The 13,599-nt window shown below is 36.3% G+C and overlaps 1 protein-coding gene across 1 annotated transcript; it reads left to right on the forward strand.

Annotated features, from left to right (window-relative positions):
* Positions 1–727: 727 nt before the first annotated feature.
* On the forward strand, positions 728–3,341 carry LOC133736828 (uncharacterized). The gene is made up of 2 exons (XM_062164423.1): positions 728–1,778; positions 2,837–3,341. The coding sequence occupies exons 1-2, from the start codon at positions 961–963 to the stop codon at positions 2,892–2,894; spliced, it is 876 nt and encodes a 291-aa protein (XP_062020407.1). The 5' UTR covers positions 728–960; the 3' UTR covers positions 2,895–3,341.
* The last annotated feature ends 10,258 nt before the right edge of the window (positions 3,342–13,599 follow it).

Raw genomic sequence — 13,599 nt, forward strand, 5'->3', positions numbered from 1 at the left:
TCCACACTCCATGTTTCTTTTTTAAATATCTTAAATTTTTGTCTTTAATAACTTAATTTTTTTTTTTATAAGCGAAAATATATTCATCAGAAGTCAGTATATTAATTTTAAGTCTTTTTTATAAGAATTTCAACAAAAATAGAAAGAAAAAAAAATTATAAATTATAATATGAGAAGTATAAATTTTACTTTTTTTTTTTTTTAATATGGGATCTCTAGTCTCTAACATCGTCGAGGCTTGTACCAGCACTCAAGCACTTGGATCCGCAAGCATCGAATGGAACTCGAATGCTAACATATTGTGAACAGAGTTCCACATAAATGTCCGTATCTGCAAATAAATAATTCAAAACAAATTTGAATTTGAATTTGAATTTAAACAAAGGAAACAAATGTAAGCATCACCCTATTTTCAGGACACATATGGACCCCCAGAAAGAAAATTGAAATAAATCCCATTAGATACCAGTGAATAGTAATATTAACCGTAAAAGCAGCTAAGCTAGCTCCCTCCTGAAAAGACAAAAAAACTGGGAACATATAGAGGCATGGGCCACTTGCACCTTCCTCATATCATCATCATCATCATCATCATCATCTAGAACCCCTTGACTTTAAAATATGATATTCATTTTCTTCTCAAAAAAAGAAAAAATCTGATATTCATTTCAAGAGGGCCTAAGTCCTAACCAGAGATCCCATTAAAAACTTAGTTGCCAAGAAAATGACAAAAGGGACCATTCTAGCTACAAGAAAAGAAGGGAAAAACAGAGTAGGTGTGATTGTGATGATGGTGATGATGATGACGACCCCCTAGCTCCCACCCACCTGGCCATCTCTGCTTCGATCACACTACTACAACACCAACAACATAGACACCAAACACCTTCTTTCTTTGCATTCCCTTCCTTCCTTCCATTTTCAGTTTCAGTTTCCTTTTATTTTCCCTCTGAAACAAACATGCTTGACCCTCACACAAACGACCACCCTTTTCTTTTTAACCCAGAAAACACGAGCGAAACTACTTACGGTACTTGGCAACCTATCAACTACTCTTCCCGGGCTCAGAAAACAGCTCAGAACTACAAGAGCTGGAAGAGCATGGGCGCTCTTCGTTTTAATGCCGCCGAGGAGGAGTCCCCCTCCGGCGTTTGCTCCCCGCCTCTGTGGAAAACCACCACCACCACCAGCCCCCCGAAAAGCCCGAACCGGCTTGTGAACAATTACCGGAGTCTTTCGCCGGCTTCTCGGACACAGGCCATTGCCAGAGGACAGAGAGAGCTGATGGAAATGGTGCGCAACATGCCCGAGTCGTGTTACGAGCTTTCGCTCAAGGATCTTGTGGAGAGGCCAAGAATGGTGGAGGTTGAGGTGGATGAAGATGATGCGAGCACTGAAGCTTTGGTGAGAAGGGAAGATGGGAAGGTGAAGAAGAATAATGATAGGAAGAAGCCAATGGTGGTGAGGAGTGGGAGTTTTGACAGTGGGGGGTTTCTGTTGAAGATGGTGTTTCCAATTTCGTTGGGGTCCAATAAGAAGAATAAGACGGTGATGATCAATAAGAATAAGAAGAACAAGAGTGATTCTGTGGAGGGAGATAGTACTACTGCAAAGGTTTCTCCCAGGCCTAGTGTGGATAAGGATTGGTGGAAGAAAAGAGTTTCTTCTTCAGGAGGATCGGGGAGAAGTGAAAGCGGTGTTTCGAGTATTATTAGTGGAAGCATCAAAAGTAGTAGTGGTAGCAGCACCAGCAGTTGTAGCAGCAGAAGCAGCAGCAGGTATGAGAGTTTCTATTGATTTTTCATTTTTTCATGTAGTAATTGTATTCTGCCAATTTTGATGTTCATCATGTTCTGTTTTGCTTGGGGTTTCATACAAAGGTCTTTGCAACAATGTTTTCCAATTGGTGTCAAAACACTTTTTGTTTATTGTTCATAGATGATTGGTTTTAATTTCTGTTGAATTCATATACTCACCTAATTAATTAAGTAACAATTTCTGCTATTTTCATGTTCATCATGTTCTGTTTTGCTTAGGGGTTTCAAACTCAGGGGATAAGAAAGAGTGTTTTCGCAATTGGGGTCAAAAGGAAAACAGTTTCTGTTCATTGTTCACAGATCATTGATTTTCTGTTCAATTCATCTGCCTACCTAATAACTTGATTGATAATATTACATTATATTGTGTTAAACATAAACCAAATTGCATCCTTAACATTTGGAAATTGCACTATGGAGGTGTTTTGGTCAAAGTCTCTGTTGAGGAAACAGAGAAATGTAAAAGGAAAAAAGGAAAAGACCGTGTAAAACTGGTCAAAAAGATGCATGTAATTCACGTCCTAGAGCTGATTTTTGGAAAATGTCATGAGAATCATGACTAAGAATGAATGTTAAAAAGATAAGTCTTCTGCAAAAGCAGCTCAAGTTTAATGGGGAACAGTTCCAGAATGACCATTAGGAAATTGTGAGGAAGTTTCCAAACACATTTAGTATTAAGACTATATGGCCTGATATTTTCTTGTATGGCTTTTATGGAAAATTCTCTCTTATATGACAATGACCCTGCTCGTTAGCAAGTAGTATTGTATTTGAATTGTGGCCGGATTCACAATATCTATAACATATAACATGCCTTATCTAGCACGGAGAGCATCATGGTGCATACCTTTTATGCAGTACCATACGTATAATTGAATCAGGGATATAATATGTACCTTACTTCCTTAATTTGCTTAATACAATACAGAATGATTCATGTCAGGAAGATATTGCTATGCTCTGTGTCCCTAGTTTATTGATCAATTTTAAACAATTAGTTTATGGTTTTAACATTGCAGGCGCAAGACTGGTGGCTGCTGGTCGTTCATCCTGCTCAAGAAGAAGAGGCAGGATTGAACAAGTTTCCTTCTAGTAAGAGCTGGAGGAGAATATTATTTAAATGGCTATGTAGTTATCTCCAAAAAAAAAAAAAAAATACTTAGGTATAATATACTTAGAATATTGCAGCAGAAATTTGCGGTGTCACTTGTGTATATTCTTGCAGTTTTAGAAAAAACTCCGGTATATCCTTTTGTTTTCCCTTCCTTTATTGAAATATATAGTTTGAGCACAGTTTGAGAGGTTGACTTTCCCAGTAATCACCAGATCCATGCCTATTTCAACTCTCCGACTCCGTGTACGTGCGGTAGGCTAGGTATCCGCTTCAAGCCTTTTGCCCGTTTGATTCAGCATTTGTTTTCTGAGAGCTGAATGTTGTTCTCCATTAGATAGGTGCTTAAATTGTCTGTAATGAATTCTAATAGTTTATAACTGAGAAAATTGACTTCAGTAAAAATTTGTACATTGAAACCATAGCAGTATTTTTTATTTTTTTTTGGAAATAAATTACAGCATTTCCTTTCTTCTTGAATTGGTAATTCTTCTGTTGCTTTAACAACTTTTTGGGTCTAGTTTAAAGAGATTGTTAGTTTCACTAACCCTTTGCAGAAGTGTTAACATTCTTGGCTCTATTTTTCATTAAAACGGAAAGAAAAACTTGTATTATGTGGAAGATCAAAGAATTATCCTAGCTTGGAAGTTCCTGAAGTTGCTGTTCTTAAGTAGCTTGAAAGAACAGAATGTTTATGTTTTCAGGTAGGTAGGTTGTTCTTTTTCTTGTGACATGCCAGGCTCATTGAAATAGAAAATAAAAAATAAAAAAATAAAAAGTTGGAAAGTGGAAACAGCCGAACAATAATGATTTCATTAATATATAGTACACAACTTATGTACGTAGCCACTATTCCATGATTACTTTCTAGAAGTTGAAGTAGTCAATCTGAAAATTATGATGAAATAATTGCCAGGGCACATGAACTAGAAGGCTTATAGCCAAAATAGCTAGTATAATAAAAATTGATGTCTGCTTGCAACTATGTTATTCAATTACCAGGAACCTACAGTTATTTATTGTATTAATTTTAGGGCTAATTACTGTTTAGTACCCTGTGGTTTGAGTCCAACATCGATTCAGTCCCTCGACTTTCAATTTCATCAAAAACACCCCTGTATTCAAATCTCATCTAATATGTCCTTCCGTCAATAATCCGTCAATTGGAGTCATTAACTCGCTGACGTGGCATGCCATGTCAGATCATGTGGGCCCACCTATCAGGCAAAATTCCAAAATTGCCCCTGCCTCTCTCCCAGCTCCAGAAGAACTCGGCCTGCCCCTACCCAGGTCCATGCCACAGAGAGAGAATTACCACCTCTTCTGCAATGGCCGCCCCTCCGTCTCCGACCTCCGACTATCCCAAAAGAAGATGATTTGTTCATGCAAGCACACACACAGATATAACATGCCTATTACATCCTTCCAATCGAAAACAAGTTTTCTATTTGCAAGTTAAGAGCTACATCATTACTGCCACACACACGAATTGCCTGCAAATGGTATTGCCTTAAAAATTAAACCAACAGATTTTGCTATATGTCTTTCACAATTCACCATTCTACTTCTTCTTGTGTATTAAAATTGAAGTTTCAGATTACCAAACAGAGACAACCGAAAATTTACATCACAGATTAAACTTCCAGAGTCAAATTTCAGCTTCCAAAAAACTAAATTAAACTTCAATGAAAGGAAAACACATGCAATTAGACACCATTCAGTCCTAAACATACTCATTGATTTTTCGAAATTTCGAAACTTTTCAATAACTTTATACCTGTAGAAGGATCGAAACGCGACCAAAGCTTGGTTCGAAACGCGTAGTCGGCCCTGAGAATCCTTACCCAAACCCTCTCCTCTTTACCAGTCTCTTCGTCAATGGCGTTCAAGACGGAGCCAGCGATGTCGGGCACCAGCAGAACCGGGTCGAGATTCGGGTCGACGTAAGGCTGGGGCTTCCTGATCAGCTTCAACCAGAGCTCTAGCAATTGCACGATCTCGTCCAGAAGCATCGCCATTTCGCCCAAAATCGAACCCTAGGCTAGGGGTTTCCAAGTGAACCGGGCTCGGGTTTTGGGAGTTGAAGATGATCGGGTTTTGATGGAATTGGAGAGGAGTCGTGAAGCAAGAGGGGAAACAGAGCAAAGAAGTAATCAAGGACTGGTTTATTTGGAAGGACGAAGAAGATTTTTTTATTTGGGAGAGTGGCAGGGGCAATTTTGGAATTTTGCCTGATAGGTGGGGCCCACATGATCTGACATGGCATGCCTCGTCAGCGAGTTAACGGCTCCAATTGACGGATTATAGACGGAAGGACCTATTAGATGCGATTTGATAATGCAGGGGTGTTTTTAATGAAATTGAAAGTCGAGGGACTGAATCAATGTTAGACTCAAACCACAAGGTACTAAACAGTAATTAGCCCTCAATTTTACTATTTGTTCTAAAACACTACCCCAGAAGGACGCTATATTAAGAGCCATTTGCTTAATAAATATTGATTTTGGTAGTAGACGGCAAATTAGGTTGAGGATGATAATTTCATTTAACATTACCAACTTGAAATGATGTTCTTAGAGAAATCTTATGTCAAAGTTTCTCCATAGATGAATGACACAGTCAAGCTTAGTATACACTAGCAAAAGTTGCCTGCGCGTTGCTGCAGAAGTTGTGACTGTTCGTGAATTGTTTAGAAAAGTAGGTGATTGTGTCATTGATTTTTTGGTTACAATGAAGGAGTGTCCTGCTGTTATGTGTGCATTTAGATACATATGTCAAATTGCAGAAGTAAAGGGAACAAACTGATAAACCAGAGATATGTCATGAAACTTGTGGAAGTTGAAAATTTCATTGATGAAATGAGATATTAAATTTTCAGAACAGAGTAGTAAATAAATATGTGGTATTTTATCAACTTGATTTGTTGGCATTGTGAAATTGCATGATGAAGAAGCAACTAGTTGCAGTGTAGAAGCGAGATAGTGGATTTGATTCAAGGAACAACTACATAGATGAATTGCATTTGAAGTTGTTCAATAAACCCAAGTAAAGATCCTCTCTAAGCGAATTCCAGAAGGAATTCAAGAAGTTTGCAAGGAAGTTCAAGCAAAGTTCAGTTGGCAGTGCTATGTATCTGCACCCAAAATCGTACCCCGTTCTCTAGGACTGGGAACCCTTGCAAATATATATAGCTGAATTTTGTCCTGTCTCCTGTGTATTCAAAAAGAATTTTGCTGTAATTCCTTTATTCAAGTCTATTGCACAACAGTCTCTATGCTATTGTTTTGAGAGAGGGAGATAGATTTGCAACATGCGTGATATGCTCTATGGTGCTTTAGCTTGGTAGAAATCTTACCTAAACATAGTTGTCTATCTGGTTGTATTATTAGGGTATATCATTGATGTCTCCTCAAAAATCAGCTGTATTTGATTTACCAGATGCGTTGTGAATGCTGCATGAAGATGTCAGAAAGTATGATGAAATTAAATTCTTCTTATTGATCGCACACTGTTTTCAAAATGTGGACAACAAAATTACAGAAACAACATAAAAAAGAATGGGAACCAAATGACAATCAAGAACAACAATACATACTGTAATCAAAACAATTACACACCTGAATGACAGCATAAAAACGAAGAAACAACAACTAACAAAATCAGGAACAGAGGCAGAAGAAGAATTGACATACTCCTTTGCATAAAACCTGCAAAATGAAGAATAAACCATTGCAATGAAAGTCAGCATCAATTAAAAACTGGACGATTGACGTAAGCTAAGCATATTCAAAAAGAATTTTACCAATTCATCAATTCATTTGAATCAGCTTGTGTGCAGTCGTTGGAGACAGGGTACGATTTTGGGTGCAGATAAACAACACTGCTAACTGAACTCTGCTAGAACTTCCTTGCAAACTTCTTGAATTCCTTCTGGAATTTCTGTTTCTGCCAGGAGCTTAGATTGAGTATTACAGTGAAATTGATTAGTAAAAGAATCAGTACTATATCCAAACTGTCAGAAAATTGTAAAAAACATGTTCAAGTAATAGCATTTTAATTCATCACCTGCAGTAGCATACAGTGAGTTGTGATCCACTTTGTTGCAAAAACTAAGGCGAAGCTCGGAAAATAGCAGAAAAGTGTTGTCAAGTTTGAAGCAAAAATAAAAGAATTGTGATCGAGTTTTAGTTCGAACTTTTAGTATAGCAATATAACACAAAGGTTGAACAGAAACTGAGACATGAACAAATTTTGGGCTGATCCAAAAGAATAAGGGACTTAGAAGCAAATCAATCTGGAAATATTATTACAGCAAGAAATATGACACGTATTAATTATAAAGAGTTTACAAATTAAACTGAATAACAATTCAATAAGTAAACATACTCACTACACAGTGGAAGACTCAAACCAAAGTACCCTTCTACGTCCAAGCTACGACAACAACCAAGCCTCAGTTTTGACGACGATTACTCATTACTCTGACTTGCACAATAAACCCTACACCATGGAATAGTGCACCGGGTTGAAATAACAAACCTTGTAAGCTTTTGCAGGCTCATATGAGTAAACCTAAATAACTACAAAAACACCTTTCCGACTTGAGGACAACAAATCAAACTAAATAAAAACCAATAATTCCTGCATAGAAATTTAGTTCAGGAGATCACCAAAAAGCACACAATCCAAAATAGATATCATAGTAATCCCTGCATATAGTTTAGTTCAGGAGACTACATTAAAATCAATAAATAGAAATCATAGTAATCCTTGCATATAATTTAGTTAAGAAGATTATGTAAAACTCAAACAATTCAAATGAAAAAAGGAAAGTAAATAAGAAAATCAACTCCATTAAAATGACTCAAACAACACGTGCTCAATAATTTCTCAACTCAAGAGTAAATTAAAGCACCCAAAATCAACTCCACAAATCAATAAAATCTCAAGTCCCTCACAGAAAATAAAAGAAAGAAACACCCGAAACTATTTTTTATAAACATGCATATACTCATGAGCACGATAACACAAAGTTATCCCCCAAGCAGTATGTTGGCAGACAGACTAAAACTCTAACTGATCGTAACCACTTACCCGGCCAAAGGCGTGGTTCTGATTTCCATGTCTCCATCACCAAGTGACAAAAGGTCCTCAGATCGAAACATTTAAAAAGTCCACATGACTCAAAATGTTACACTCAAATCAATCACCACTGTGACAATAAGTCCTCAAACTGAAACATTTAAAAAGTCCACATGACTCAAAATGTTACACTCAAACACTCTTCAACACAATAAAGTCAATAATTACATGATATATTGTATTCCCTCAAAGAGTAATGCTCAAAACAATAACCAAAATAAAACCATAATTATTATAGTACTTCTCACAATGTCACACCACCCTAAACCCTAAAAACCAAAATAAAACCATAATTATTATAGTACTTCTCATAATTATTATATATATATATATATATATATATATATATATATATATATTTCACGTGTGTGTGTCTATATATATATACGTACTCATCCACTCAGGAATGCCACTAATACCAACTATAGTCCACAATTGCAAAACTCGAGAAATTCATTTTTATACTTAAAATCTCATTTTACTTACTCATGAACCGTAGACGATCAAGTCCATATGATTTAAAACAAATATTTATTTCCAGAAAACAATTTCAAAATTTCAGAAATTAAACCGACAATAATGCAATTCAGTTCATAAACGAACCACGTGAGATTTAGTCACCTCGAAATTCCTGTTGCGTCTTCACAAAATTAGGTAATTTACGGAACATACTCTACCAAGCACCTAAGGACAATATAGCCTCAATTCAGTACACGAATCACCAAAACATTTAAATTCTGAAACTCCTAATTCGATCCAAAAATCGAAAGTCACGCTAACCGAGGTAAAACCTCATCTGAGACCACTCAAAATCTCTGGAACACTTCTACGGTCAATATATCAAAACTACAAGTCGATCGGACGGCTTGATCCTCACGGATCGAAAGTTGGGACAATCGAAAACGGTAAAAACCCTAACAAATTCATACGATCTCCAAAAATTACGTATTATATATCAAAATCCTCGAATCGACGAGTATATGGTAGAGAGAACCAGAAACTGCCCTTGACATGGCCGAAAACACTACCAATCGCCGCCACAGGCAGCGGAGCACCGCCACCGGCCAAACTCAAAATCACAACAATCCAACCGCCCAAAATCGAGTTTATACTACGAGGATCAACTTTAATACCTGAGGTTTTGGCCGGCTTGGCCTAGATCGGCTGGGATCAAGCCCGCAAGCTAGAAATCATTGTTCACTTCGAGTTGACTATTTTCGGGTGAAAATCGTCCTCTACCACCACCATGGATCGAAAGAGGAAGCTCCCACGAGAAGAACAAGACCGGTTTCACACCTTGCCGTCGCTAGAGTTGAGATTTCCGATCGGGTCGGATCACTACCGCCGTTGCCACTTTGATGCGCCGTCGTGGGAGGATCGCGACACCAGTTTGAGTCATTCTGGGTTTTCGAAATCCACCGGAAAAGTCAGGTCGGTTTTCCGGGTTCGGGTCGGGTCGAGTGGTTTGAGGTGAGAGAACAAAGCTTTTCTGGAATTTTCCAAAAACTCCAAAAAAATGGAAACTAATTTCCATTTTCGGAAATATTCTATTTATAGAAAATTTCCAAAAATAGTAGATTTTTCCGCTAACCATAACTTTCTCGTACAAGCTCCGATTTACGCGTTCTGCATATCCACGAATTTTTATCGACGCGCTCTACGACTTTCATGAATGAAGTTTTCAGAGAAACTCAACAAATAAAAGTCAACTCTTTGACCGCTCGAAAATAAAACGTTTCGAGTAATTATTTGTCCGAAACACTTTCTCTTCACCCTCGAACCACGATATTGTACTAACGAACACTTTATTAATTTCCAAAAATTTCAAGATATTAATAACAAATTTTTAGGGTATTACAATTTGCCTGATGTAGGAGGTACATATGCTGTTCGACCAATAGTTTGATATTGTGTTGAAAGAGTACACGAGTTATGAGTGTTACATTTCGAGTCATGTGCGTCTTTTAAATGTTTTCGGATCTATGGATCCGGGTCACAGTAGTGACAGAGGCATTATTATTGTATGCTTGAACCTCAGCCGAGGTGACATGCTACGATTAAATCAGAGCTCTAGTGTGTCTGCCATAGTATGACATGAAGGTAACATGTGGTTACTTGGGGACTCATGAATACACATTCAGTTAGAGCTCTAGTGTTTCAACAGCAATTACATGATAGAAAAAACACACCACATATTCACTTTCCATTGTTTCTCTGACTTTCGATATTAATCATGAAATTAAAACAATGTTTTCGTAAGTATATATACAAAATGCTAATCTTGGAGCTGAATCCTTAAACTTCCAACCCTCTGCCTCTAACAGTTTAAAAAACTGATCCTCCCAATTTCTTCAATACACACAACTTTCAAACTCCAACTACACAAAAACAACAAATCAGATTTTCAATGCTTACAAACAAACAAAGAAAAAAGAAACAGTCACAACAATAATCAATGAATAAATAAAATCTCATACTAAAAATTTAATTTTCTATCAATGGATTACTCCAAGTATTTATTCATTCATTTGAAGAACCTTACAAAAAATAAAAAAGGAATCAGCAAAAGAATGGTATTTAAACTCACAGACTAACACCACTGACTACCAAATTCACAGAATTCATTCATCTACTGTAGACTACCAAATTCACAGACTAACACCACTGGAAAATCAGACTTGTAAGTGTTGGTAAATTTGAGGTGTTCACATAGCATTGGTAAATTCGAGTAATGAAAGGGACCAAAAGAAAGAGCCAAAGAACCAAACAACCAAAAAACACAAAATCAGTTATAAAAAATATTCATAACAGCCAAATGCATACTTGACTTGAATCATACACTCTCGCAAACGTACAAATCGTTGTCAAGTAAGGGAAGTATTTGAACCTTGATTATCGTACCTTGGGGATTAGGCGTTGGACCTAACTGAGGTAATTGGCGGTAGGATACTAAAAGCACACAAGAAAAATATAAAATAAAAATAAAAGAAAATAGTCACAAGGCACCAAGCCTTGGCAATGCTCGGCTTAGCTCACACTAAGCTTAATCAAAGCCACTAACTTGTAGCCCAAATGAGTTATGCACAATGGAAAGTAGAATTTTGATCGAGAATTTTGAGTTGGAAATTAACTAAATTAAATGCAAACTAAAATAAAAGCAAACAACTAATTATCAAGCAAGAAATTAAATTTGGAATTCAAATTAATGGAAACATGGGAGTGTCGGGTGATTCACACTAACTATCTTGTAAACATCGATACTAATTTCACAAATGCATGTATTTCCTATATGTGTCGAGTCCCGTATCTAGTACCGGTTAAGGCTACTAAACCAATTATCCTTTCGGTGTATTGACTATGCCGGTTAAGGCCACAGTCAACTCTCTAATTTGGGCATTACACCGGTTAAGGCCCCAATATCCAAAATTAGAGGTCTAGAGAGCAAGATAATAGAGACCCAAGCAAGCTTAGATACAATTAAGCTAGCTAATAGTCACCACACTTAAATATATCCTAGATGCCACAAGACTAATAAGTTGTCAATTTATCAATCTATTCATCACAATTGCCCTCAACATAATTTCAAAGGGTGACAAAGCCTAGAAACATGCTTCTAAGGACTAATAAATTCATATTTAAAGCATACACAACGGAAATTGCATTTATTAAAAGTAAAGCATCAACAATTATACAAGATGAGTTAGGGCTTCACAACCCTAACTCCCAAAATTGAACTACTCACAACCCATTATAAAATACATCATCAAATACATAAGAAATGAAGAGAAATAATAGAGGAGAGAGGGAACACAAGCTAAGCTCACAATTTGCTATAGGCAAACATGAACCCAACTTGATATTAAGCCCCTACTCTTTACCAAAAATAAAATCTCTTTGTGTTGATGAGCAATTGATGGTGTGGGTAGTAAAAGCCCCTTGATTTTTTCTTGAAAAATGGTATTGAATGATAAATTGGGAAGAGAAAGAATGAGAGAGAAGATGGAAAATGGAGGAGAGGTCTCTAAATTCGGCCAAAAGGCCTAGGGTGTAAAAAAATGGGTCTTAAGCTTGTGCAGTGTGTGTGCAAAGGTGTTTAAAGTTAGGGTCAAGATTGGACTTGTACTCTAGATCCAATGGCTCAAAAACAAGTAGAAAATAGGTAAAATGAAAAGACTAAAACAACCTAATAAAAATGTAGAGAATTAGAAGTTTAGAAAATATTTTGGAAAATATAAAGAAAATAGGAGGACAAAAGTGTAAGTGAGTGTGTGCCTAGTGTGAACACAAATAAATATCTTCATCCACATGTGTGATATGTGTGAGGTGTGTGGTCCACTAATTATTATTGTCATTACATCAATTTTGAATTTGAAATTTGAATACAAAGATGTAATACAAATGGGCTTAGGTCTTCATTTGTGTGCTTCTTTGGTCTTGGGTCTCGGACTTCTTGCTATTGGGCCAAGTTGACTTGGTTGACTCGATGGTCAATCAGTTGACTTTTTGTCTTTTTGTCGATAACTCCAATTAACTCTATTTTTGCGCAACTTCTTCCGAAATCCACAACTCCGCTTATTTACTACAATATAAATAAAAATAGATTAATTACATAATAATTACTTTGGAGATTAGCTTAAACAGTAATTATGCGCATAAAAATACGTGTAATCAATACTCATACCAAAAAGAAAAGACGTTGATAAATTTAGAGAAACTCAAGTCTCTCACAGCAATTACAGCCACAGTAGATATACCTAAAACATGTAACAGAATCACAGAAATAGAACATCAGAAAAATATCATATGCAGCTGAAATTGAAAAAAAAAAAAAAAAAACTTCAATCTTGTCAATAATAAAAAACTAACAACAACTATATTCATCAATGTATAGTTTATAGATAAAAACTCAGTCACTAATTTAATCAACAAAGCTGAAACAAATATACCAAACACGACAAATACATTCCTGGTGTATAAATGCTTAACTTGAAACCAACACATATGAGAACTACAAACCCTTCAACTAACTAACTATGTTGTTACTTGAAAGCTTCATTCAAATTCCCCATTTTACAGACCATCTTACAGTATCCAAGCAATTTCACCTTTCAAAAGAATATTCCTCAAATTTTGATGTTTAATATTTTGATCGTACGTTCCATCAAAACAAAGCTATCACTTCTTCAATTTTCATGAAATAGTGGCATCCTTATATCTTTCTTATGAACCCAATACCAAAATTAAACTTAGTATCAAATAGTGTTTGAGACCAGGAAACACTTCCACTAATCTAAAAGCCCAGGAAAACAAAAACGCATAAATCAATGAAACCAAAAACTTCTACTATTTACCCAAAAACTGCAAAATCCAATGCAACAGACTTCATTTATTAAAGCTGAGAATCATAAAGAAGAAGAAAAATTTGCTTCAAGGTTTTGAATAGGATACTCACCCTATATCTCTCTCTCTCCTTGTCTACCTCTCTGGATTGCTATCAAGCTACCCAGATCCCTCTCTCACTTCTTTCTT

This window comes from Rosa rugosa, chromosome 3 (genome assembly GCF_958449725.1).
Source record: "Rosa rugosa chromosome 3, drRosRugo1.1, whole genome shotgun sequence".
Taxonomy (NCBI): domain Eukaryota; kingdom Viridiplantae; phylum Streptophyta; class Magnoliopsida; order Rosales; family Rosaceae; genus Rosa; species Rosa rugosa.